Source organism: Mustela lutreola, chromosome 3 (assembly GCF_030435805.1).
Source record: "Mustela lutreola isolate mMusLut2 chromosome 3, mMusLut2.pri, whole genome shotgun sequence".
In the NCBI taxonomy this organism is placed as follows: Eukaryota; Metazoa; Chordata; class Mammalia; order Carnivora; family Mustelidae; genus Mustela; species Mustela lutreola.
The window spans coordinates 146032342-146060323 of NC_081292.1; the positions used below are offsets into that span (position 1 = coordinate 146032342).

Below are 27982 nucleotides of genomic sequence, written 5' to 3' on the forward strand. Positions count from 1 at the left end.
ACTTTCAGAGGAGCTTGGGATCCTCTTCCTCAGAGCTTTTTTCTGGGCATAAATGTGTTCCTCATAGACTTTGGGTCACACTCTACATATTGTTTTGTTAGCTTTCTGTTTTTCTCCTACAACAATCTGATGTGAACATATTTTAGTAATTATATATTCTTCTAGAGTAGATTTTTGATGGTTGTATAATCCATTATTTTAAGGTGTCATCATTTAAGAATTCCTTATCTAAATGTATCTCTGTTTTCCCTCTTTATAAGCAACTTACATCATTTTACATCAAGCTTGCCATATCCTTATCATTTTTTGGTTCTCAAAATGTAATCACTGGCTCAGAGTGTATAATCATTTTGAAGGGTTTTAATATGCATTGTCTTACTGCTTGAAGAAAGTCTGTAGCAATCTCACATTTACCATCTGAGTATTCTAGTGTCCAGTTTCCAGACTCTTAAGCTTAGATCAAATAAATAAGCAATCACCTTACCGCTTCTATTTTTGCATCCTTCAATCTGCAAGGGGCTTTTTAAGGTTATTCACTCTCACTTGAATTCAGAGAGTAGCATCTGATCATCTTACAAAAATTTTCTTATTCTTTAATAAAATGAAAAGTTTCTAAGAGTTTCTTTAATAATTTTGTTAAACATTTTTTATTTTTTAGTTTTATTTATTTTTAAAGATTTTATTTATTTATTTGACAGAGAGAGAAAGATCACAAGTAGGCAGAGAGGCAAGCAAAGATAGAGAGGGGGAAGTAGACTCCCTGCTGAGCAGAGAGCCCAATGTGGGGCTCAATCCCAGAGCCCTGAGATCATGACCTGAGCTGAAGGCGGAGGCTTAACCCACTGAGCCACCCAGGGACCCCAGTTAAACATTTTTTTAAATGTGATTGCTAACTAGGGTCAAATATATTTTGATATTGATGTAAAGTAGAAATCTTGCCTTTTTTTCCCTCCAACCTGGATAGAAAATATTCCTCCACCAAAATTTAATGCAGATGTCATTTTCCAGCTATTTGAAATCCTCCTGCCCATTGTGAATGTCAACTTCCCAAGGATGCTTGGAGCTATGGGGATTCTCTCTTCTCTTTCATTGATCAGTTTGATTTATTCTGTGCCAGGACCTTCCTATTTTAGTTATGTAATGTTATGATAAGTGTTTATTATCTGGTAAGGTAGATCCTTGCACAATAATTTTTCCTCCTCAAAATTCTTTTTTTTTTTTTAATTCCTGGGCATTAACTGTTCTAATGTATTTAAAATCATCTTGGCTTCTTCAAAAAATTTATTTTGATTCCCACTGAATACATCCATGCAGCCACAACACTTCCCTGACTCCCACACACACAGATTGTTGTTGTGAGAATACTAAAAGTTCCCAAGAGAAACATATAAACTAGAATCTTTAGTTTTTAGTAAGATCTTTAACTACACAATATACTATATGCTATGTATAGTATATATAATACACAGATACATTAATATGTCACTATTGTTCATTTTCTCTTATGTATTTTTTCACAATTCTGAATGAATGTCATAGATTGAGATTTTAGTTGTATATTTATCTTATTGTCATCCACTTTTTCAGGTTTTCTTATTAACTAATTTTTTAAATATTTAATATAGTCTTTTGAATTTCTAGGCATATAATCAAACTATATGTAAAGAAAGATAATTATTTCTCTATTTTTTCTTTTTCAATACTTATACCAACTATTTTAATTTTCCCATTTTATTTCATTACTAGAACTTTCAAACACTTGAGTAGAGTGCTAAGAGGAGGAAGAAGGGATTTTCATAAACAAGACAAAAATACATAAAGTAGACTTGTCAGACTACATAAAAACTTAAAACTTTTGTATAAACAAATGATTATGAAAATATTTGTAACAAGGATTAATATACCTGGTAAGTTTAGTGCTCCTAAAATTGGTCAGAGAATTTTAAAAAGTAGTAATAAAGGTTTAAAAAAAAGGTATATGGACAAGCAACAAAAAAAGAAGTGCAATGAGATAATGAACAAATGAAGAATTGTATAACCTTATTAATAGAAAAATACTAATTAAACAATAAAACACCATTTTCCACCTATCAATTCAATAAAAACTATCATGAATGACAACTTCCTATATTTGTGAAGATGAGGAGGAACTGACACTGTCATAAAATATTGGTTACAGTTTGAATTTTTCCGACATTTTTTAGAGAATAATCAGGTCTGAAAATTCTCTGACTAAAATTCATATGAGTAAATTCTCTCCTATTTTGTGACTATGTGCATTCAAATCTATGTTTATATTGATCAAAAATTACGAAAATCCCCTGGAAACTACCTGAATATCCACCAATAAGAAAATAGTTGAGTGAATACATCGATATGAAAATTAGGCAACTATTTTTCAAGGTATTAATGTAATGATCTGGGGGGATGTTTATGTTATATCAAGTGAAAAAAATTGAAGTACAAAATAATATCAAGACTTGTGCCTTTTTTGTGAAAAAAAAAAATTTTTTTTTAAGATTATTTATTTATTTATTTGACAGAGAGAGATTACAAGTAGGCAGAGAGGCAGGCAGAGAGAGAAAAGGAAGCAGGCTCCCTGCTGAGCAGAGAGCCCGACGCAGGGCTCAATCCCAGGACCCTGAGATCACAACCTGAGCTGAAGGCAGAGGCTTTAACCCACTGAGCCACCCAGGCGCCCCTGCAAAAATGTTTATTGTTGTATATGTAATCTATTTTACATGTCTTGAGCTGTATTACTTTCTAAATTTTTAAAAAAATATTGACTGAGTAGAATGTAAAAGAAAACAAAATAATAAGATCCCAAAGAACTTAGCAGCTATTTTCCAAATTCTCTATAATGCCTGACTGTCCTTGCCAACCAGAAATTTTTTTGTTCTTTTTAACTGTGGTAAAATATACAAAACATAAAATTGGTCATTGTAACCATTTTAAAGTGTACAATTCGGTGACATTAAGTATATTCATACTGTTACTCAACCACCACCACTCTCCATATCTAGAACTGCTATCATCCCAAATAAAAGCTCTGTACCCATTAAATATTAACTTCCCCTCTCCCCTCAAACCCCTTCAATCCCTGATAACCACCATCCCATGCTGACTTAATGAATTTGACTATTCCAGGAACCTCATATAAGCAGAATCATATAATACTTGTCCTTTCGTGACTGGTGTATTTCACCTGGCTTGATGTCCTCAAGTTTCATTCATGTTGTAGCATGTGTCAGAATTTCATTTCTTTTTAAAGGCTTGCATAATAACCCATTGTTTGTGTAGGCCACATTTTGTTTATTCATTCATTCGTCAGCGAGCACTTGGCCTGCTTCCACCTTTTGGTTGTTATGGATAACACTGCTATATATATAGGTGTACATATAAACTTTTAATTTAGCTTTTCATTCCTATCTTCAAGGAAGTTATAAGCAATATATAGGAATTCTTGGGAGAGAGAGCTCATATTCCATATGAGTCTTCAATACAGAATGAAGATGTAAATTATTCTTGTCCACCACTTCCTTAGTACCCATTGTTACCTAATAGCTTACTTGTGATTGTTTCGAATTCTTTATCTTTTAAATAATGCTAAAGTCTCTAAAATCCTGACAAAAATCTTGCAATTGTACCCATGCAAGTCTTTTCTACACAGAAGATACCGACCTTTGGTCACATCTGCATAGTTGCAACTGAAAGATTTGAAACCATGAAATAATTTTTATTATAAATAGTAATTACCACGAGTGTCCCTTCTCCACCCATACTGAGACTGAATCATTTTTGTCCATTTTGTACTAATGGAACAGCTAGTTATTAAGTCAGCATGTGATTTTGTACCAATGAGCAGGTTAACTTCAATGAGAATCAAAGTGGGCTCTTAGAATAGTCTTGTACAGTTTTCAAAACTATGATTATAGAACAAGCATCAGTCTTCACTGAATAATCAAAAAGATTACCATAAGTCCAAGTCCTGGTTAGTTTCAAGCAGACCAAATGCATAGTCACCTGACATACAAGCAGCCCTTGCTTAGGGCTGAATTAATCTCATATGGACTGCTATAGCTCTGACACCCATGAAATGGAATCAGTCACTGGATGAGCTTCCACAAAGCTATGAATAAAATGGACTTTTATTAATCCAGTCTTCAAATGCATTAGGAAGCTCATTATTTTAAAACATCTTTTTAAGCATAGAACTACCAAATGACCCAGTAATTTCACTCCTAGGCATATATCCAAAAGAAGAAAAACACAAATAGACATTTGTACATCAATGTTCATAGAACATTATTCATATGGCCCAAAGTTGAAGCAACGTGAGCGTCCATCAACAGATGAATGGATAAACACAATGTGGTATATACATATAATGAAATACTATTCAGCTTTTAAAGGAATAGGAATTCTCATATGTGCTACAACGTGGATGGACCTTGAAAATGATATGCTTAGTAAAATTAGCTGGACACAGAAGGCTATTGTGTGATTCCACTTAGGTACTCAGAAGAGGCAAATTTATAGAGACAGAAAGTAGAATAGAGGTTGTCAGGAGGCTGGGGAGAGGAAGAAAGAGGGGTTATTATTTAATGGGTTCAGAGTTCTTGTTGTAGATGATAAAAAGATTTTGGGCATTGATGGTGGTGATGGTTACACAAGCCCGAATGTATTTAATGCCACGGAATTGTATACTTATGAAGGGCTAAGTGTAAGTATAAACATCGTGTTATGCATATTTTATCAGAATACTTTCTTTTTCGTATAAGATTGCCTTTTCACATAGTGGAATTTGGTAAGAGAGACTGTGTGTCTGAGATGGGTTCATTGCTTTTGGTTTGCAGGCAGCCGGCTCTCAAATCGGAATGATGGTCAATTCCTTCACTAACATCACTGTGGCCATGATCATTGCCTTCTTCTTTAGCTGGAAGCTAAGCCTGGTCATACTGTGCTTCTTCCCCTTCTTGGCTTTATCGGGAGCCATACAGACCCGAATGCTGACAGGCTTTGCCTCTCAAGACAAGGAGGCTCTGGAGATCGCCGGCCAGGTAATCGAGCAGACCCAATTTTCAAACTGCTTACAGCTCCGTGGCTGTCAAACCGTTAAGAGTGAGCAGTACAGAGAGATTTAAGGAAGCCGTTAGCCTACAAACGTTCATCCCCGGAAGCGTCCCTCTAGACTTTTTTGTGTGTGCCTTGACCCGAAGGCTGTGACAGTGAAGCTCTGATGAGTGCGAACAGGTGTAGAGAAACAGCGGGGCAAACAGGGCTCCATATTCAGCGTCCTCTCTGACGGTTGTTTTCTCCACATCCCAATTTGGTATATTCTTTTTTTTTTTTTTAAGATTTTATTTATTCATTTGACAGACAGAGATCATAAGCAGGCGGAGAGAGAGGAGGAAGCAGGCTTGCGGGCTCAATCCCAGGACCCTGAGATCATGACCTGAGCTGAAGGCAGAGGCTTTAACCCACTGAGCCACCCAGGCGCCCCACAGTTCTGTATATTCATATTCGCAGGAGTGGAAACTTCAGTTTTCTGTCTGCTTGGTTTTTTTAGCTAAGTGGTTTCTCCAGGTCATGCTGCTCCCACAGAGAGGAGCTACCATCTTTTGAATGGCACACACTTTGGGATTTTCACACTTTAGTGTCTGCTAGACTTCTAACAAATGTCTTTCCCAAATAGAACTATGACGTACAGTTTAGGTCTCGAATATTCTTAGTGAATTTCAGGGATGCACTTTTAAAAGTGTGTTCTAATGAGTATCTGGTTATCAGGTAAATGGGGAGATGGCAGCATAGACATTTATCAGGTATAAGGAATCATATGTACACATGCACACACCTTTACTCTTTTAACAAATTTACAGTTATCTAGGTTTTGTTTCTTGAGAGAGGGAATGTGAACATTGCCCAAGTAGACAAGCCAAGAAGAGTAGCCCTCCTCTGTGCTCTTTTAGGGTAGGATATGCCAACTCCAAAACAGTGCTGATCTACCCTAACGTACAGGTTGAAACAAATACAGATTCATAGTAGAGACTAAAAATCAACTTTATACTTATATAATATTTGGTCAGATTAATTTTTTAAGAAAATACAATCATATTTTGAACTCACATTCTTAAGTATCTTTTGTGTCAGAAGACATCTAAAGATATCGTTTTAGACATTTCAAATACATTCATGAGCTAAAAAGCTTTCAAGGATCAGCATGGGTGCATTTTCCGCCTCTGTCTTCTAGGGGAAGTGGCAACAAGTCCATGTTAGTGTTAAGTAGAACTTGAGTTTAACCGACTCAGGGTCTTTGTGTTCCCAGATGATGCCTCTGACACAGGCACGTTCCGACTTCCACCATTCACACCAGATCCAGTCCGCGTAGCCGCTGAAACGTCACGAGGGTAGTTACTTCTGTTCTTTTATTCCCAAGACTCTTTTCCACATTTCAGATTACAAATGAAGCTCTGGGTAATATCCGCACTGTCGCCGGGATTGGAAAGGAGAGGCAGTTTATTGAAGCCTTTGAGACTGAGCTGGAGAAGCCGTTCAAGACTGCATTTCGAAAAGCAAATGTTTATGGATTCTGCTTTGGTTTTTCCCAGTGCATGGTGTTTGTTGCTAATTCTGCTTCCTACAGATACGGGGGTTACTTAATCCCCAACGAGGGGCTCCATTTCAGCTATGTGTTCAGGTGAGGACTATCAGGCCAAGGTCGTAAAAGGTCAGCAGGCTAGGGAGGAATAGCCTGACTCTGTAAGGTAGCGTTTGCTGCTTTAATGAACCATACCAACCTTGGTGTCTTCAACAGTTGGGATTTACGAGTTCTCAAGATTCTGTGGGTTGTCAGGGTGGTTCTTCTGGACTGGACTGATTCAGTCAGGCTTTTGCGTGTCTTCTGTCTGTCTCTGCATGGCCTCTCTAGCCGGTAGGCTTTTCTTCCTATCACCGTCTCAGCATTCCAAGCACAACAGAAGAAAGCAAGACCTGTTGTGCTTTGTGAAACCACTTTTCGAGTCCCTGCAGGCACCACATTTTCAAATATCTCTTTAGCGGAGTGAAGTCATACAACCAAGCCCAGACTTAAGAAAAGAGAATGAAAATCTACCTTTCAATGAGAGGAGCCAATTGTGTTTCTGTTTTATTGTCACACTGCTGTCACACAGACACTTCTGACCTCCAGTGGCTGTCCTACAGTTCAACTTAATTCTGACACCATTTATCAGGAAATGGCGTTGGATCTCACAGGTTAAGGGCTCTGTCCTGCAAGACTGGGCATATCGCTTTCCTTAGACCCTTCAGACACCCTATCTTTCCCAGAGGTTGGGAGGCAGGTATAGGACTGAAATTTCCACCCCTCTACTTGTGTGCTTGTTTCCCCTGGCAACCAGCCCCCAGCTCTAGGTTGCTAGGGGCCTTTCAAAGGCACCTCATTAACATAACCAAAGACACCTTGATCGCTCTCCAAATTTAGGAACTTCCAAGGATTTAAGAGCTCTGTGCCAGGAATGGGAGCCAAAGACCAAATAGATGTTTCTTACTATAATTCACACTATCACAGAGGAGTAAAAAAGTCATATTGCAAAGGGATGTGTACAGAGTAATAGGATGAATGAACCATTTCCAGTCAGCCATACTGGTGAACACTGAGAAAATCTAGAGGCCTTGGATCAGAGGGTTCTTTGAACCGTCTTACCTGAACTCTGCTTCTTGCAAGAAGGGCATGTTTCCAGCTGAATCCTGCCAGGTGGAGATAGCAAAGGCCAGGACAGGAGAATTGTGTTCTTTTCTTATCATCTGTGCCTGCTCTTCTGATAAGATTAGCTTTGAATCCAGTTTCTCACATTTCTGGAGGTGAAAGCCAAAGGGTGTCAGGGTACAAAGGGACTAGCGGCATGTGTATATGGCTGTTGTGTTGGGGGGCAGTGGAGGTATGTTAGAGGGATGAGGGGGAATGGTCTGAGAAGGCCTTGGGAAGACATTAGGAAAAGTGGTCCCAATAGAAATCTGTTCTTTTGGGGTCCTTCTCAAACTATGAGTTCTGTCTTCTTGCCTTCTATATTTCTTCTAAAAATATGGAAGAAGGTTTTTCTCCTGCTCGACCCACCCCGATCAGGAAAGCCTCTTTCCTAAATTTTGGCCTATTGAGAGCTGTGAACCCCCAAATCAGAAATCACATACCGTTGACTTGTTAGTTTATATGAGATATTTGAAGAATTAATTGCACATATGTAAAAATTGGGAAAGTGTGGAAAATTCCCAACTTCCGGCTTCTCTTTAAAAACTGAAACATCACCTTCTACCATTTCCCATTTTGTTCCAGGTGCTTTTCATTGCTTCAAGCTTTGGGCTGGGCTCCTAGAGATGTTTGGGTTTGCAAGTCTAGCCTGAAAGAATTCCTGTTTATGAACTCTGCAGTAAAACACTCTACACATCACTCTCCACCACCACTGAGGCAGGACCTCTGTGCATCCCTTCAATCAGATCTCTCACCATATTAATCACTCCTGTATTCACACACCCATTGGCTCACTAATTATGCACCCCTTGAATATAGTTAAAGGCTGGAGAAGCAAGCAATTGTATCTTCCCCATGGTGTCTAAGCATGAATGACATGCATGCTTGGTACAAAAGGATGCTTATATCACGAATCCTTGTCTTTTACAAATGGATCAGAGATTCAAAGAATGTTGGCTTTGGAAGAATTCAACCCAATCTGGTGATCTTTCAAGCCCCCTCTCTTCTTCTTCTTCTTTTTTTTAAGAAGTCTTTTTTTCCCCAAACAAGTTTTTGAAAAAGAGGCTATCATCGTTAAAGCAGGGTTTGGAGGTGTGAATACCCCTTGTTCAATTCAGCTTACCATTTTTACATAGAACTCATTTGCAAATTGCTAGTCTCTCCAAGCCCCCATTCCCAGACAAGTCTAGGGAGACCTGCTCAAGGCTGCTCCGTTCTTTCCTACCAGAACCAGGGCTGCCTCCCCCTCTCCCTGCCCCCCCCCCCATGTCTGCCTCTTAGGCTGTCCTATCAACCACCCCACACTCTTTCTCCACCCGGCATCTGCCCTACTGCAGGGTGATCTCTTCGGTTGTACTCAGCGCGACAGCCCTTGGAAGAGCCTCCTCTTACACCCCTAGTTATGCCAAAGCTAAGATAGCAGCTGCACGCTTTTTTCAACTGCTGGACCGACAGCCCCCAATCAAGGTATACAGCAGTGCAGGTGAAAAGTGGGTGAGTACTGAGGGGGGTACAGGGGAAGATGGGGGAGGACGTGCTTATGAGTGTGTACATGTGCGCAGAAGGGTCGTGGGGGCTGGTCAGATGACACCACTTAGCTTTTCAGTTCCTGCAGTTTATGGATTCATTCCTTTGCACTCAGAGTGCACAGACAGTAGATTTATAAATGTAAAGGAATGAAGTAAATTAGCATTAAAATTATTCATAAAGCTGACATTTGAATAAGGCAATGATATCCAGTAAATGCTAAATTCTGTGTAATGTAAACACTTAGTTCCAGAATGAATGAAGCTGGATGTCTTTTGAAACCTACCCAGCCACCGTGTTTTCTACCAATGTTCTGGCACGGGATGTAGAAAAACCAGTTCTTCCTGTCCAGTAACATTGATTTAATGTTTATCTAGGTTCAAGTTTTAGCTCATATGGAACCCCAGAACACTAAGTTGATCTCAACAAAGTATCTTTTCTTCTGATGGTTCTCACAGGTGTTTTTTAATCCTTCCTGCCTTTTTTTTTTTTTTTTTTAATATTCCAGTGTGTTCAAGAGAGTAAAACAAAACCAAACCCTAATAAAGCTGAAATTCAGAAGTCTTTGTAAATTGGTCAAGTGACCCATTCCTCCTGTTGTTATTAAATGTCTATCCCTTTCTATAATTCATGATTCAGATAATACAAATAATGGCATCCACCTTTGGATGGGTGCAAGTAACTTTCTGAGTCATTGGAAGCATAATGCTATTATTTGAAATCTTCAGGGGGGATCACAACTGTAGGGGTTTGGACAGTTCCTGGCCTCTGCAATGGAATCGTATCTTCTAGTCATTCTTTTCCATTAAGAATGTCAAGGAATGGATAAAGAGGAAATCCCTTTAGGTTAGAATGGGAATGAGAGGTCTCACATCTTTCATATTACTACTCAAACCTCCCTTTAGCCTCTGCCTGCCAGAATAGGGAACAGGATGCTGTTTCATCAAGTGGCTGTCTTCAGACTTTGCACTGTGGTTGCCTGCTATTGAAGGAATATCTGAAACAAGGACTTAAAACTCTGAGTTAGCTGCATTTTCAGTACTCTAGGTTCTAGTAGGAACCTATATAAGTCCTATCTTCCCATCCACAGGACAACTTCCAGGGCCAGATTGACTTTGTTGACTGTAAATTTACATACCCTTCTCGACCTGATATTCAAGTTCTGAACGGTCTCTCAGTATCAGTTCGTCCAGGTCAAACACTGGCCTTTGTTGGAAGCAGTGGTTGTGGCAAAAGCACCAGTATTCAGCTGTTGGAACGTTTCTATGATCCTGACCAAGGGAAGCTGGTAAGCAATGCAAATGCCTTGGAGAACTTTGCTTTCTGTTGAGCATCTCCAACCCTTTCAACATGGTTTCCAGATCACACCTTGCCAGACTCACTCTAAAATGCTTGCCTTGGACACTTACCCCTATGGATATTTTCCAGTTTCAGTCATTTGCTGGGTGACCTGATTCTACCTCACACTCTGTAACATCATATTCTTTCCAGTTCCAGATGGCCTGCTGACCAGTTACACAAAGCAAACTGGGCGCACGGCAAAGCTAGAGATGAGTGTGTTTAACAGAAGTGTTCACTTACCTGTAAATGGAGCAGAAAGTGCAAACTAATTAGGAAACTAATGACCTCGAAGGGAAAAACTGACGGGGGTGATAAGGAACGGAATGATAAGTAAGCAAGGTGGGAGGGGAGTGTAATACGAAAAATCTGACAATCCTGGTTTGAGAAATTTACATCTCAGTGACATGAAGAACTCAAATTGGTAGTTCTGTGCCATAAAACTTTGGCAAGGAGATTTGGAAAAATTGGTGAACTGCTTTGTTGCTCATTTTCCAGAGCATTTCTTCTCTTTTCTACCCTTTTTCTTTTCTTTCTTTCCAAATGATATATACAGAGGACTACAAAATAAAATAGAAAAGATTTGTGATAAAAAGCATTCTGTTATTCTACCCTTTTCCACCGCTCCCCATTTCTCTGCTCAAAGACTATTTTTAACTACATGATGTTTTTAGATCTTTCAATGATTACCTCAGTGTCTCTACATAATATGATTATGCTGCTATTTCACGATTTAACAAATTTAGATTCTCTGTTGATTTATTCTCAAGAGATGGAAATTTAGCTTATCCTTCCCACTCCCGTTCCCTTTATGCACATTCTCCCAACATAGATATATCACTTTAAACATTTCCTCTGTTTGTAAATTTAATGAATATAATTCTGCTTCTTTTCTACCACCTACAGATAGTTACTCTTGAATTCACATTTTCTGATATGAGGTTAGTAGCAATTCTGTTTATTTTCACCTCTTCCTCCCTCCTTTTATTTCTCCAGTCTTAATAACTGTACTTTTATATTATCAAAATGCAAAACAGTAATATTCTGTTTATAACATTTACTATCTTTCAGCTTTCACTCTAGGCTGACTCTAAAAGTTAAAAATCTACGAACAACTTTTATTATGACTATGCAAATATTGTTCATCCCCTAGTCAAGTGGTGAGTTAGGTCAGCAGTACATTTTCTTTCTTGATCCTTTTCTGAAAGGCTTTCTTTTTTCTTGCATCCTCTGCCTTTATATAAAATTTTTATATTCTTCCAATGTCTCTATCCCGCTGCCTTTTCTGACGGAACTTCTTTTTTCTCTCATGTCTATCACTGTCTGGATTAATTACAACTTGTGGCTGCCGAACAGTTGTCACCCTCTGAGGTTCCTGCCAAATTTTCTTGGATTAGATCCATTATTTCCTAATTCCATATCGTCTTCTTTCCTGGGTTTCCCTTTTACTTTGTTGGAGTGCATCCACCAGTAGTTTTCTAAAAATGATTCAGAGGCATAGGTCTGAAAATGTTTTATTCTGTTCCACACTTGATTGGTTGCTTAATCCTAATATTTTGAAAAAAAGCCTTTTTGAGTTCTGTGGGTAGTATAATCTTCATTGCCATGAGGACAGGTCACATTAAGAAAATAAATGCTAAAACTCAAAGGAGGCAACTAAAGAGTCCCCTGCATAAAGCAATCTAAGAAACAAGTGAACAGATACTGGTAGAGTTGAAGAAATTATGCAAATAAGGAGAATGAGTTGATTATATATAATTTATAATCACATTATTATTAATTTTCAGTATAGAGATTTTAATTTGCTTAAAGGTAAGTAGTGATCGATGAACCTAGAAAGCATATCACACTGGGATCTGATCTCTGCAAGGAGAGGGTCTAATTTCCCAAAATGTCAGATCATCCTATCACCCCAGGCTGACTGTGAACTATGAGACATACAGGGACCCTGACGCTTCATATTTGAGCTTTCCAACATTAACGTATCCATTAAATGTGTTTCTCTCAATGTGCTCAGTGCCTGTTCTGGTCATGCCCATGATGAAATCAGCATGATTCCTTGCATCTCATAAACACAATCCATTTTGTTGGATCATTGTAAAACAATTCTGCGAACCTTTTTCAAGTAGAAAGACACCACCTTTTATGCAATTTGTAAAAATTGTCTTTGCTCTTAAGAAAGCTACCAAATGCAGCTTTTAACATGTTCAACATTAAATTCTTCTGATATAGGGTACTGTCTTAGGTCCTCTGGGAGATTCTAAGAGCATGAAGCATGTCTTCTGCCTTTTGGGGGCTTACAATACTAGCTCATGTACAGTAATTAGCAAACAGCTCCCGTATGTAATTAGGTATTAAATTGTGCTTTACAATCTATAAGTACTATGGAAAATAAGTAGAGGAAGATGAACAAGGGCTAATTGCTGAGGAATGCCCTACATTTTTTCCCAACAAATGTTTGCTTTTTCCGTTGCTGAGAATTTAATGAAAATATAGCATGTCCACAACATTTAACATGATCTTTTTCTGAAATCATAAGGCCAAACAATTTATGGTAGTTTTAGACATACCATACCTTTACTGTTTTAAAGCATACCTTTACTGTTTTAAAGCTTTTAAGTGAAACAGCTCAACTGGTAGATATTTGCATTCCTGTACTTGAGTGTCTTGCCCATGAATAGCTAGAACACAGATTATTTTTCCTTCACATGACAACCAAAAGACTGCCTAGAATGGTGTCCTTGCAACAGGAAATTCAATGTATGTTTGTGGACTCAGTGAATAAATGTACTCCTGTCTTATTTGGGTCTGTTATCTCCTGTTAGTATCAGTAAAATAAAGGAAACAGATTTAATTCTTATATAGTCCAATAGCTTTACATAGAAAAGCCTCTTTCATAACCTGTGGAGTCTCAAAATGGAGAATTCTTCATACTTGTAAGGGACGTACTGCATCAAAGTCTAAGGGAAATTTTTCTTGACAAAATAACTGTTCTGAGTGACTTTCTCATTTGCACTATCTATAAAGCTAGACTTTGGAAAACAAACAAACAAAACCATAATATAATCCTAACTCTGACACCACTCCTGACACATATTACCTCCAGACGTCAAAGGAAACATAACTTACTTATGAGACTCCCGGGATTTTTTCTCTCTTAAGCAAAGCAAATGTCTTGTATAATACTACCTCTAGAATATGAGCCTTCCTCACTGTTGGGATTCTAAAACTTAATGCTCTGCTTGTCCCCTCTATTGGCAGATGATAGATGGGCATGACAGCAAAAGGGTCAATGTCCAGTTTCTCCGATCGAACATTGGGATTGTTTCCCAGGAGCCAGTGTTGTTTGCCTGTAGCATCATGGACAATATCAAGTATGGGGACACCACCAAAGAAATCCCCATGGAAAAAGTCATAGAAGCCGCAAAGCAGGCACAGCTCCATGACTTTGTCATGTCACTCCCAGAGGTGAGGACTAGGTCAGAGTCTTTCCTTGTGGGAGATGGGGATGGGTAGAGGTAGAGGGCCTAAAAAGTGTTAAGACTGTGGCTCAAGGAGAGGGTCAAAGGCAACATGGATCATTTCCTGGTGCCCTGGGATTGCCTCTGTCTTTTAAGCAAAAAATGTCCTTCATCAACCTACTTTTTAGTGTTTAGTGTTTAGTATTATATTATCCAGTGCAAAAGATGCCATGAAACTTATTGTAAATACAGCACAACTACACTGAGCCTTCGAGGAGCAAGATGGGAAACAATCCTGAGATTTGGAGCAGGCAGAGGTTTGAACTCAAACTCTGCCACTCCCTAGCTGGGTAACTGTGGCACAATTTCTTATCTTTTCTGAGACTCTGCCATTGGCAAAACAACATTAAAATGGGAGAATACACATAATAGCCATCCAAAGAAAGCTGCTGCTATTATTATGGTCATCGTCATGGTCATGATGGCATTACTTGGCAGCATCTTCTGCGCATGGTGCGGGGAGTTGCACCTGCCTTCATGCTTCTCACTTTTCCAGAGCCAAGTTTGAACTTAGTACAATACTGACTCTGCATTCTTCCATCCACCAAGAGCCTCGTGGGGGTTTCTCACAAAGAAAACTAACACATGGAAACAAAATTTTAGGAACCAAACTTTTAACCTTTTCCCGCTCTTTTAGATATCACCGGAAAATTGCTTTTCTTTGTAAGTGATTATGTTTCTAAAATTTGTGCTCTTGTGGTGGGCTTTTCCCTTTGTTCTTTTTCACAAGGGCTCCTAAGTCTTAGCCTGGCTCTAGCCTGGGTAACGTTAAGCCACAAGCATGTGGAAATTACTGGTTGTTGTGTTCTGAATGAAGAGCAAAGCTCCTGTGTTCCTTTGAGATTCATTTATTCCACGAATCTTTGCTGAACATGTTCTCATTTTGTGAGAGACAGTGGCTTAGAGGCGGTTTATGGCCTCTTTCTCATACAGACTTACCCATCATACCCTTCATTGAGCACTGTTTCTCCACTAGGACAAAGCAGGTTGTCAGGAATCTCTCTGGGCTGGTTAGCATTTTTCAGGAGGCGAGGGAGACAGGGAGGAAACATGCTTGTTATGGAAGGAAAGGGAGAGTAGTGGTCAAGGGTAAAGTCTCAGAAATAAGATACACCTGAATTTAGAGTTCACCTTCACTGTTTTGTATTTGTTTGTCTTTACACAATCTTCTTAGCTGTCTGTGCCTAAAACTGTAATCTGTAAAGTAGGGAGAAAATTATTTCTGTGAATGTTAAAGGATCATCTGCCTGGACTAGTTAACACAATACCCAATGTGTGGTAAATATTCCATGAATGTTAACTATTTTTTATGTAGCCATGCCAGGCATCTAGCTCGGGATCTTCCTTCATAACTTCACCTAAAACAACAAATATATGAACTAGTTATTAATGTCTGCATTTACAGACAAGTTGGCTGCTCAAAGAAATTGAAATAATGTGTTCATGCTCACAGAGTTAGTAAGCAGCAGAGTGGGGATTTGCACATAAACTCGAGATCCAGAATGATGCCTTCCCAGTAAGAGGGTGGACCAAAAGATCTCTCAAAGGGCCCTTGCATTGGTAGGATCATTCCACCTTGGAAAGATCTTCCAGATAAGGGTTTGGAAATCAGGAATCTTAAATCACAGAGATCTCATAGACAGGGAGAAAGAAAAAAGATAATACAAACCTAAAATAAATGCAGAGAAAGGGATATAAAATCCCCTAGTTTCCCAACAAACCCCATATTTTTCTTATATCCCTAAATGGACTTGACATCCTTTAGAAAAGGACTCATTTATTATTCCCAATTTTAAAAAAATTGTTTAAATCCAAGGTGAGGTCATTGATGTGGGCTCCATCCAGCATAGGAACAATGACTGCTTCTGGGTCTCAAACTTACCATACCTTTTCCAGAAATACGAAACTAATGTTGGGGCCCAAGGGTCTCAGCTATCTCGAGGAGAGAAACAACGTATTGCTATTGCTCGGGCCATTGTACGAGATCCTAAAATCTTGCTGCTAGATGAAGCTACTTCTGCCTTAGATACAGAAAGCGAAAAGGTATGTATTGATTTTCTAAAGTCTTAGATCATTATAAATGAGTCTTTTGCTGTAATATATGCCCTTATAAAAAGGCACTCTTTTCAATTTTCTGATTCATTGACGGTATAAGTGGCACTACCGGGTGGACCAAAAAGACAGTAGTCGAGGGGAAGTGAGGCAAAATGAGATTGTTTCAAATAAAAAAAAGGCATTTGAATTTTAAAATAAGAATTGTTTTTAAGACTGCCTAAGCTAGGTGACACTTTTCCAAGGGTAAGTAATTAGCTTTCTTAAGTGAAATATAATAATCTAGGTCATCAGTTGGGCACTTCATATTTTATAATTTCTAAGTTACATGGCAGAGCAGGTAGACAGTGTACAACACAAAGTAAGAGGTGGTGTCCAAAGTGCAGTGTGCATGAAAGCAAATGAAACTGGGCAAAGCAAAATTATGAAATTTACCATTTATAGTGAACTCCTTAAAAAATCAGGGTTCATTTGGAGAGAACTAAAATGCCCTCAATGACGATCAGTATCCAGAGCAACCACTTAACTGCTACCTTACATGGTTTCCTTGGTTTCATTTTTGCCAACGAGACCATCAAGTGTTTTAAAACTCCAGTGACCTCGAGTTTGCTTCATTCTTGCTTCACTGAAACATCTCAGCCTGTGAATGCAATTGAAATCATTGATGCCTTGCAGTCAGCAAATACATGTGCCATCTTTTCCCACCTGTCAAGCCTTTGGGTTTAACTCCGGAGAACTGCAATGTTACTCACATAATGTTCAGCAGAATTCTTGCGATGTTGGGCCAGGCAACAAACATGTGTCTTTGCATCACTTTCCACCTTCTCTTTGCAGACAGTGCAGGTCGCCCTGGACAAAGCCAGAGAAGGTCGGACCTGCATTGTCATCGCTCATCGCTTGTCTACCATCCAAAATTCAGATATCATTGCTGTCATGTCACAGGGGAGAGTGATTGAAAAGGGGACCCATGAAGAACTGATGGCCCAGAAAGGAGCCTATTATAAACTCGTCACCACAGGAGCCCCCATCAGCTGATCTGATCGAAGAACTTCATGTACAGATCGTGCACCAATGACAAGAGGGCCAGGGTTTTTTTTTTTTTTTTTCTTTAAGGAGAAATGATTATATTTTACTTTTACAGACATTGTCATATGTTGGGATCCAAGTTAATTTCTAATGACCTTCAATAATATCTTAGTTTTAAAAATGTGTATATAGAAAATGAAAGAAACTAGGGTTAGCATGAGTGAAAATCCAATGTCAAGCAGGTGCTCAGCCATTACCCAGTGGCTTTCTCCATGCAGAAGCCAGTCCCAACTACATGGGAATTAACAAGAAGTCAGAGATCCTCCAACGAAACTCCCCAATCAGACTTTGGATTCCTCAAGGCCAGAGCACTATCCTTTGCATTTTTAAAACTTCAGTTTACACAGAGCCCACTACACTTATAATAGGCAGTCAGTGAGGGTTTATCAAGCTGGACCAGGATCCTGTGTGAAAATAACAGGAGGACCGACAACCAACTATTTCCTCACTTAAGTTTTCTTGCAAGTGAAAGCAGATTCATTCATCTCTAAGAATGAGGATAGGTAAAGGAGGGCTTTGATACTCTGGATACTCTCAGGCTAGGAGAGGAAGAAAGGAGCGAGTATTTGCAGGGACTTACCAGTTAGGAGTGTGGATTTATAGATTCAGGGTGTAGTAGGTGGGTGATGACGTCAACATTTACTGCACTAGAATCTACCAGTGTGGCTTTTTTGTTTTGTTTTGTATAATACTATATGAAGCTGCAGCAAGGTAAAATGCACTGTTTTCATCTCATGAATAGACTTTGAAGAGATGAAGGACAGCAGCCTGGGATAAAGACTCTAACCCAGGTTTTTAATCCTTGTCACCACCCTTCACATTGGTTGCCCCTGTATGGAAGCAGAAGTACACACTCCTCCTGCAGCAGGATGGCTGCCCTTCTGTAATTCTAGCAAAGGAATTGGGGATGGATGGGGAAGCTCATTTGCACTTAGAAACACAAGTCACATTTGAAGGGACAGCTGAAGACAAAGGGATTGAATATGAAGCTATATATGAGCAGAAAAAAAAATCCAGCTCCCTCCTCTTCTGGCAGGAGTTTTTAGGGGTACCCTCTGGGGAAACTGGCTAATCCAAGAAAAGAGACTATTGGGGCAGAGATCCTCCAACGAAACTCCCCAATCAGATTACTCTACGCCAGCAACACGTACCCCTTGGCTTTTCAGTTCTCACTCTTCCATGGGAATAGATTGTTGAGAATCACCAGACACTGAGGAAATATTTTAACACAAAAATCAAAATGACAGCAATAGAATGCCCAGAACAAGGATATTAGAGGTAACAGAGCCAAAGAAAAGGTTTGGAAAACATTAAGAATAGCAATAAATTTACATAATGAGATGAGAAGATATTCCCATCTATTTAAATAAAAGCAAGAGTTCATTAAAATGAACACCCCCAAAAAATAAAAAATAAAAACCACAAAAACAAAAAAGAGGTCTTGTCAACAGAAGTGAAAAATTCAGTAGCAGTTCCTATCAAGTTGTCCTGCCATCAAGATGTCTTCCTACTCTAGCTCTTTCCAGATATACTCGATGTACACATTTTTCTCTTCCCATGCCCAACACGTGAAATTTTGCCTACAAATTAAGCCTGAGCTGCTGTATATTGATGTATATTATTTATGTGTCTGTCCCATATTTCCTGGTAAATAACCAGAAAGGTGGTTTAGTAAGTTAATTAGTTAGGTCAGAAGAATTGATGGTTGCCAAGTCAGGGAGGGAGGGGGTGGAGGACAGCAGTCTAGTTAAATCAGCACTCTAGTTAAGTCATGAAAAATGGCAGGGACAATAACATCGCAGAATGAAGATGCCTGCAAGAAGGAATTAAAATTTTCAGTATGCATGTGCTCATTCTGTAATACTGAAGAAAGAAAACCAAAACCCATTTGTTTAAGTGTGCATTTCAAAGAAGAACATAAGCTCTGTGCTGGGAGGTTGCCAGTTTCCTGGAGTGGAATGTGTGGGGTGTGAAAAATGAATGAGGAAGAGTCATTTTTCAAATAAGGTACTTGAAAGTTATTGATGAGTGGGAAAAGGTTGATAGCAGAGGGTTTGAAATAATGTGGGAAAGCAATTGTTTTTGAGGCTCAGTGACAAGGTAAAGGATTATAACCTTAAAAATATAGAAATAAATAAAGTTGCAAATTTATTTTACAACACCAGGGAGCGCCAGTGTTTCCATATCTATCCCATGTCTTATATTACTGGAAAGGATTTGGTTTCTGCAATTTTACATTATTAATGTTTCTCAGATAATAGGGGTACTTGCTTTCTCTGTTCTATCTGACATTTATCTCAAGTCTTTCTGTGATTTCTAGTGTTTTCGGATGGGTTCATGCTATGATCAAACTCATCCCATAACCCCAAGTATTTAATTTTTACAGGAGAAAAAAAAAGTAAAAGAATTGGAAGATATAATTGGGGAAATTTCCCTAAAAGTGGGACAAAAATATAGAGCCAAAAAGTAGAAAGAAAAAAAAGAAAAATTTTAGAAGAACAACCCAGGAGGTATAATAATTAGCTAATTGCAGTTCTAGAAAGAAAGATTAGAAGGGAGTAAATTTTTATGTGGTCTGAAGATATTTCCTGTAACTGGAGAATATAAACTTACAACCTGAAAGGGTTCAACTAATGTCAAATATAATAAATAAGTAAAGATCCTCTGTGGGCACACTATTATGCAATCTTAGAAAACTGGGGAAAGAAGACACTCAAATTTTCAAGGAGAGGGCAAACATGTTATATATACTCAAGGATTATAATGACACAGAATCTCTTGACAATAACACTAAAAGTCAGAAGATGTAAAGATTTGCTTTCAAAATTCTGAGGGGAAATTATTTCCATCCTAGAATTCCATATCCAGAAAACTGTTCTTAGGAATGAGAGAAGCCTAAAGACACTCTCAGTCATGTAAAGTTTCAAAACTTTCCCTCCCCACACATATTTTCACAGGAAGCCACAGGAGGCTTTCCCTAAAATCAAAGTAAATGAAGAAAGAGGAAGAGATGGGACCTAGGAAACAGGTGATCTAACTCAAGAATTAGGTGATGGGAGGCACCTCGGTGGCTCAGTTGGTTAAGCATTTGCCTTTGGCTCAGGTCATGATCTCAGAGTCCTGGGATTGAGTCCCACATCAGACTCCCAGCTGACTGGAGAGCCTGCTTCTCCCTCTGCCTCTGCCCCTAGCTCACTCTCTCTCTTTCTTGAATAAACAGATAAAATCTTAAAAAAAAAAAAAATGAATGCGATGATAGGAGTCTCCAGGATGATTAGGAAAGGAAATCTCAGGAAACCAATCTGTTGGAGGCACACACACACACACACACACACACACACACACACACACAGATGGACAGATGGCATCATACCACCCATAATGATCAGAAACTCACTTCTACACAACATACAATGAACAGCATTCCACAAAAAGAATAAACATGGGTCCATATTATCATTTCATTGGCTTCATGATAAACATTAGGTAGCGACAAATTTTCTTTTCCCTGTCCCCTTTTTTTGAACTTTAAGATTGTTTCCAAGCTATTCTGAATAATGCAGGAAAAGTCAACCATGCTCACTTCTGTGATCAGAAATTTAGAATACACTATAAGAAGTGGGATTCCTGGTGAATCTATTTCTGGACTCTCCTATTCCTGTGATTTGTCTTTCAAATCCAGTTTCAGTATCTACATGAAAGGAAATACATTCCCAGTACTTTACTCAGTACTCGGTATAAAGTGATAGCTCAATGCATCTTGGTTGAATAATCATTTTAAATTAATACAAGTAGTCAGTGATTTGTCAGCCCCAAAATAACTAACCCATTAAGTTAGAGCAGTGTCTTCCAATAAAAATATAAATTGCTAATGCAAACTACATCTTTAATTTTAAATTTTCTAGTCACAGCAAGGAAAAAAGAAACAGGTGAAATGAATGTTAAATAATATATTTCATTTAACCCAATATATACAAAACATTATTATCACATGTAATCAATATGCAAATTATTAATAAGACCATTTTCTTCATCATATTAAATATTCAAAATCGGATGTGTATTTATACTTAAAACACCACACAACTCTGACTAGCCCCTTGTCGTGTTCCTGCTAGCTACATGTGACTAGAAGTTACCATATTGGGAAGACAGGGTTAGAATATCCACTTCCATGAATTTCCTGGTCTGGGCCTCCATTGTTTCTACACAATTTGGGTCTTATAAAAACAGGAGCCCAGCTTCTCCCTTGGAACATGTTCTTATACCGTCCCTGGAAACTTGGTAAAACTTGTTTCAGCTAAAGATTTGGACTCATTTGGACTAACAAGCAGCATGGTAAGACCTGGAAAAATCAAACATTCTGTTTGATTGTTACAAACAGAATCATATTGGCCCTTATCAGAGTGATTTAAATTCTTTACATCATTTATTTTACTTGATTCACCTGTTTGAGTCAACAAAGAAAACATAAGATTGTTTAATGAAACACAATATAACTGCAAAAACTTCCATTTGATCTAATCCCCTTGAGTTCTCTTCCCAAGACACGTTTTCTTCCAATTATTTTATAGAAACCGTTTATGCGTTTTTTTCTATGAACTGTTCTTATAAACAATTGGAGCAGCACATTTCCTAGCTTATTTAGAGAAGAGATTCTGAGTCATCTGATACCTCTCCAAACCGCATGAGAGCAGATGACCACAAACCAGATATGCTATTATTTGAGGGGAAAAAGTAGAATTGGCCTCTGGATTATTTTGTCTAGAAACCTTTTCCATATAGTTACTCTGGGTATACTCTACAAATGCTCTTAGGAAATTATTTCAATGAAAGGTCACTTTGAATTCAGGAATACATTCATTCATGCAGTTTTGGACAATTATACACTCTTTTAAAAATGTATACCCCGGGATATTTGGATACTGTGTCATGAAAAAGGGAAAATACATAGGATCACAATTAGGTACAGTTTGCCACGTATTTATTCATGAATTAAATGTAAATGTCCTATCCTAAAAAAATACCAGAACATTCCCATCAGGTTGGTTTAGGATCTCACCTCGTATTTCCAGCTAAGTGTTGGATTGATTAATATCTCTTATGCATGCAGAATCTTTCTGTAATCAGGTCACGTAAGTATGTTGGAGATAAAAAAAAAAATTTGCAAATTTGGTTGCTGTTTCCAAACACATCTTGAGATAAATTTACATATATGTGTGTATCATTATAAAATAAGCATTTATTCCATTCATATTTGCTCTAAATGTCCAGATCAAGGGAATAATTTCACCTGCCTATAAGAGATGGGAAGTGAAAATAACTTAAATAAACTTGAAAACCCAATTCCAATTTCTTTCACACTGTGTTCAATTAAATGCCCAATTAATTTAAATGGATAGACTGTAAATAAAGCAGTGCACATGATTATCATCTAATTAGCACTGGCCAGTATTATAATGTGCTCATTAGTGAGTTGTCTGGTATCCTAAGGCTCATAATGAGTAATCAGGGTACACGTGATTGGCATGTAGCTGTCTGGGTGCAACAACTCAATCCAATAAATCAGGAAGAAGACAGAATGTGCAGGAGAAAAAGGAAGAATGCACAGCTGGTAAATTGGCAGTTTCCTCCTTTGTATGATTCAGGTACAGCTCCTACTCTCAGATACAAAAGGATAAATTTGAGAATAGCAGAATGGCTGGAGGTAGAAAGGGAAATCTTCACTCAAGGTGACACAGAACAAGTGCCTAAAGTTATTATGAGTGATTACAGAAAAGAAAGAAGCTACTCTGCATTTATGTGTCGGGAGTATGTATCCCTAATACACCAAGCATGGAATCAACGAAGAGATGAGCGATGTTTTAATAAAATTTCTCAGAAGATGAAAATTCAGTTAATTGTTTATATCTACCCCATGATAACATTCACAAAGCATTTTATAATTTAGAAGGTCTTTTGCCCTTATAATTTTTGCATGTTACTATGAAATCAGTTAGCAGGCTGTAGGTAAGGAATGCAGCCATAAGTTGCATTTACTGTTAAATATGTGAGAAATCACTATGATGGGTCTCATAGACTGGCTTGTCTACACCCAATACTGCATCCCTTTCCCTTGCTTGCCTCTGTTACAGAGGTTGGGAAGTAAAGTCTTTACCTTTCCAGACTCCCTTCTCTAAGGCTAGGGGAGGCGGGATGAAACTATTATGATTAGTGAAATACAGGCTCCGGTGCCTGGGTGGCTCAGTCAGTTAAGCATCTGCCTTCCGCTCTGGTCATGATCCCTGGGAGCTGGGATTGAGTCCCGCATGGGGCTCCCTGCTCCCTAGGGAGTTTGCTTCTCTCTTTCTCTCTGTCTCTGTCTCTCTCTCTCTCTTTCTCTGTAGTTCATGAATTAAAAGAAAAACATACAGACTCAAGTCTCTTTGGAGGCTCTTCCTTTTGGAACAAAGCCTGGGTTGAAGAAAGGCTGTTTTCCTTCCTTATTTCTTCTCTCCTGGAGGCACAGCAGGCATGCGGTTGTCACCTGGTCAGAAGCCACACACCATGACTGGCAGAGCAAGGAGATGGGCTGAGCCTGATTCCTGGACATCCTTGAGCAGTTACTCCCGCCTACCTGGGAGCCATCCTGCTGCATGGAAAGGAAACACCCCTCATTTGTTTCGGCCACTGAATTATTTAGTGTAGCTGTGGATGTTGCCATTAATTATGGATGAACACAATCTTAATACTTTTAGTTTTGTTAATAAACATACTGACATGTAAGTATAAATAACGCCATGTTGAGATACTGACATGTGCTTAAATAACCTTAAACTATGACCTTGCTCAAATAACCTTAAAATATGACCTCGATATCTAAAGGTAGATCAAAAATATCAGTTGAAAGAAAGAACTCATCACAGTCTTTTTCAAATGTCAGTGCTATGAAAAGGAGGTGTCACTGGATGGAAATCCTTGCGGCTCATTCTAGTGATTTTCCAGGAACATTCCAGGTATCCCGCTTTATTATGCTTCTAGTGAAGCAGGCTTTCACTTAGAGACTTGTGTTTTGTGGTCATGCTTTCTTGTCCCCTCACATAAGAAATTGTTGTTAGTCTGGGAATGATCTAGATTCTACTGGCACAATATAGCCAGAGCTGAAAAGAAAGTGATTCACTAAGAGGATGAATTTGAAACAGGGTGGGTTGGAAGAGATGGGGAATAATGTTACCATCTCATCTAGATGTAGTCTCAACCAATTCTTCCAACCCCTCAGGCCCATCTTGAGCTCATCCTTGCATCTCTAGCACATAAAGTATTTGTCAGGAAGGCACCCAGGGAGATTCAGGAGAAAATATAAGCATGGACAGAGGGGTCCTGTTTTAGCTGGAGAATGTTATTATGTATATATGTTATTATGTATGCCTGTTATTATGTATAACCCCTTAGTATCTCTACCTGCAAGAAATATGTTCTCATTAGGATGGTGAGGAAGGGGAAATGGAGCTGGTAATTTAATTATAGTCTCTCTTTTGTAAGATAGGTGAGCGGGCAGTCTGAATATTCTCATGTTAATTTGGCCCAGTAACATCAATTAAATTATTCCATGCATCTCTTTTCATAGCTATAAAAATCAGATTCTAATTGGAATAGAATGTTTTAAAGTTTGAAATGTATTATATAAATCTAAAATTGTTTATTAAAGTAGCGAATTAAACATGGACTAATTTCTAGAATTTACAGTATGTTTGATTGCATAAAAGTAAAATTTAATATGCTCCGGCTCTTCTTCCAATTTGATTGAATGAGACCCTCAGGGGTGCCGAATGTCAGAGGTGGAATGCATGAACCTTTCATTCTAAGCTCATTTTACTCACTTGAGAAATTACTCAACCGAGACCTCCAACATTAACTGACCACCCAGCATCACAGTGGTCAGATCTAGAAACCCACTAGACTAGACTAGAATGCAGGCTCCAGTCCAGGGAGCTTGCTATCAAACTCCTCAAAGTCTTTCATACATCTATCTGTCCTAGAATTTTCTAGCACCTCCCCCTCTACGATCTGATCCCCTTTGGGATCCACATGGGGATATGTGACACTGCCTCTTGATTGGCCAGCAGGAGCAGGGAAGGCATCAACATTTCAATGCTAAGAGAATAAGATGCACAATAAAGTCTCACAAGGTCAGACAGGAATACTTATTTTCCCTTTATTAAGTCAATGCAAGCTTCATTAGAAAGATAGCAACATCTCTACCATTGCTTTCATTCAAAAAATCTAAAAAAAGGTAGAGTTTGTAATCATTCTGTAGAAAAAGAAATATCAAGGACCAGATGTTTTAACGTGGAATTATTGAGCTTGAAGGCAAGGGTGGTGTCTAGGAAAGGCAGTGACATGTATATACAGCGGCCACCTTTAGAAAACCCTCCATTAATGGCAGAATGTGTGAGCAAGGATGGCAATCTGGCCACGGCTGTTCATAAGACACACAGTGAACGAGGAAAAAGTCAGTTCTTTGAACGGAAGTTAGAGTGTGATTGGCCCAATGATGTGCACAGGCAGGTGACAGCTAGCAGAGGAAGGACGCTCTTCATCTTAATGAGTTCTGTCTTTCTTTTCCAGACACACATATGGCCTGCTGCTCCTGCAGAATATACAGATTGTCCCAGGGAAGTGGGTTCTGCTTCACCTGAGCCAGCCCTGGACCCAGGCTCAGGTGCTGCTCCTTGAGCGAAAGATCCTCTTGGTGGGCCCTGATCTGTGCCCCAAACCCCACCCTGGAGGACGACAGCTGCCGCTCTTCTCGCATTACCTTTCCCCGTCCTGGCATCTCTTTGGGGAAATACCACGGTTTCTGAGCTGAAGACAGATTCCTTTTCAGTATCACATGGCAAAATGTTAGAAGAAAAAAAAAAATCCTAAGAAATTTAAAAATTCATAACAGAAAATAATTAATCAGCTTTATGCTCGCCTTCATAACCTCAATCTTTGAATTTTCTCCCTCCTGGAGAGCAATCACTTCTGTGCTGCCAAAGAAACGAGATGTAATTCCTCCCAAGTCATTACTGTGATCTCCATCAAAGACTAGCAAGAACTGTAACTCGTACTCCACCCCAAACCACCCCCAAATTTGACGGAGACTGCTCTCGTCCTTTGCACAGCTAAAATGAAGCACTTCTAATTCTTGTTTTCCCATAAGTCGCTGTCATTTGGCAGAAGTTTCTGGAATTGTTGCTTCTTGTACACCTCTCCTGCTGCTAACAATTCTTTTCAAGAAAAAAAGAAGTCTCTTTTTTTTTTTTTTTAAATTAACATGTAGCACCACACTAGTTTCAGTGTGAAATCGCCATCCGAAAGCATTAAAGGTAGGGAAGGAGGAAAAATTTAAAACACTACCTTGGTTTCTTGACAGCTCTTAGGTCCACATATTCATCCAGAGACTATTTGCAATTCCCAGTGTGGTCAGAACAGTCATGTAAGTAGGGCAAAATCTGCAGGGACAACTGGACACTAGGGATCCTTTTTTGACCAGTTTCTGAATATGCACGGAAGTACTGGTGTGCAGCGTACAGGTGCAGGAGCCCCAGACAAGCAGGAAAACTTGGTCAGAAGGTCATCCTAACTTCCAGAATGTGGTCATGAGGGAAAACTCTACCCAACTTTGTGGCCTTTCGAGGGTTCTAGGACACAGTGCAGGGAGAGGGAGCCTAGAGCCCTGGATCTGAGGCAACAGAGAGCTAAGGGTCCAGAAAGACCAGGTGGTCTGAGCTCGCAGGCCAGAGGGAGAGAGAAGGAGGCTGTGCACAGAGAGCCTCTTAGATCTGCAGGGGTCTCCCGGGGAAATGCAGCAGAGTCTACCGTTCACTTTCTGTAGGCACACTCTAGTCCTTCCAGCCTCGGAAATGTTCAGTTACCACACAGGCTAATTTTTTTTTTTTTTTAATATGTAAAGTTCACAATGGGATTTTTCTATCATCATACATACCTTGTTAACAGTAACTATTATTAGTTTCATCTGGAAAATAAACTTCCAGGGGTTAAAGATCTCAGGGCTGGGGGGAACACACCTTGTCCATGTTATATGAGCAATAAAATAAGGAGTTAGTTAGTACCATTCATGCTGTCTCACACACAGGATTGTGGACAGGTGACAATATAAAAATACCTTTTTTTTTCCCCCTCAGGAAGAAGCACTATGCAACTTGATCTGTGCTATTCAATTCAGGAACCACGAGACACACATGACTTTTAAGATTCAAAGTGATTTAAAGTAAATAAAATTTTAAAATTCAGTTCCTCAGTTGCATTAGCTGCATTTCAGGAACTCAAGAGCCAATGTGGCTAGTGGCCACCGTGTTAGACAGCACAGGTATAGAACATTTCCATCATTGTAAATTTTGTTAAAGAGAGCTAGAATATACAGTTTCGTAATACTTAAGAGATGAGGCACATTTTAAAAGCAAGTCTTTGAGTTTCTCTTATGTCAAGGTTTTTGGTATGTGTATGTACCAATTTGATCTTGAATTTATTTATAGATTGTAAATACGTGTAAAGCATTCAGACATATAGCTTTCAAGGGCATCTTATAATGTAATTTTAAAAATCTTCTTTCTGTTATACTGAAATAGGTCTAGAGAGGTCACCAGTTTAAACTTGTAAGGTAGATGTCCAATCAATAGGTTGTCAGAGGAAAGGGATTCAACACTCATCGTGAGAGCTTGTATAGGCAATA

At 38.8% G+C, this 27982-nt stretch overlaps 1 protein-coding gene across 2 annotated transcripts in view; it reads left to right on the top strand.

Moving 5' to 3' along the window:
* The window catches only part of ABCB11 (ATP binding cassette subfamily B member 11), a 97266-nt gene extending 77837 nt beyond the window's left edge, over positions 1 to 19429 (top strand). For both annotated transcript variants that reach the window (XM_059167108.1, XM_059167109.1), the window contains 7 exons: positions 4857 to 5060; positions 6456 to 6697; positions 9079 to 9235; positions 10359 to 10556; positions 13868 to 14074; positions 16024 to 16170; positions 17014 to 19429. In XM_059167108.1, the coding sequence (XP_059023091.1) occupies positions 4857 to 5060; positions 6456 to 6697; positions 9079 to 9235; positions 10359 to 10556; positions 13868 to 14074; positions 16024 to 16170; positions 17014 to 17214 (1356 nt within the window). In that variant the 3' untranslated portion in view covers positions 17215 to 19429. The remainder of the gene's footprint in view (positions 1 to 4856; positions 5061 to 6455; positions 6698 to 9078; positions 9236 to 10358; positions 10557 to 13867; positions 14075 to 16023; positions 16171 to 17013) is intronic.
* The last annotated feature ends 8553 nt before the right edge of the window (positions 19430 to 27982 follow it).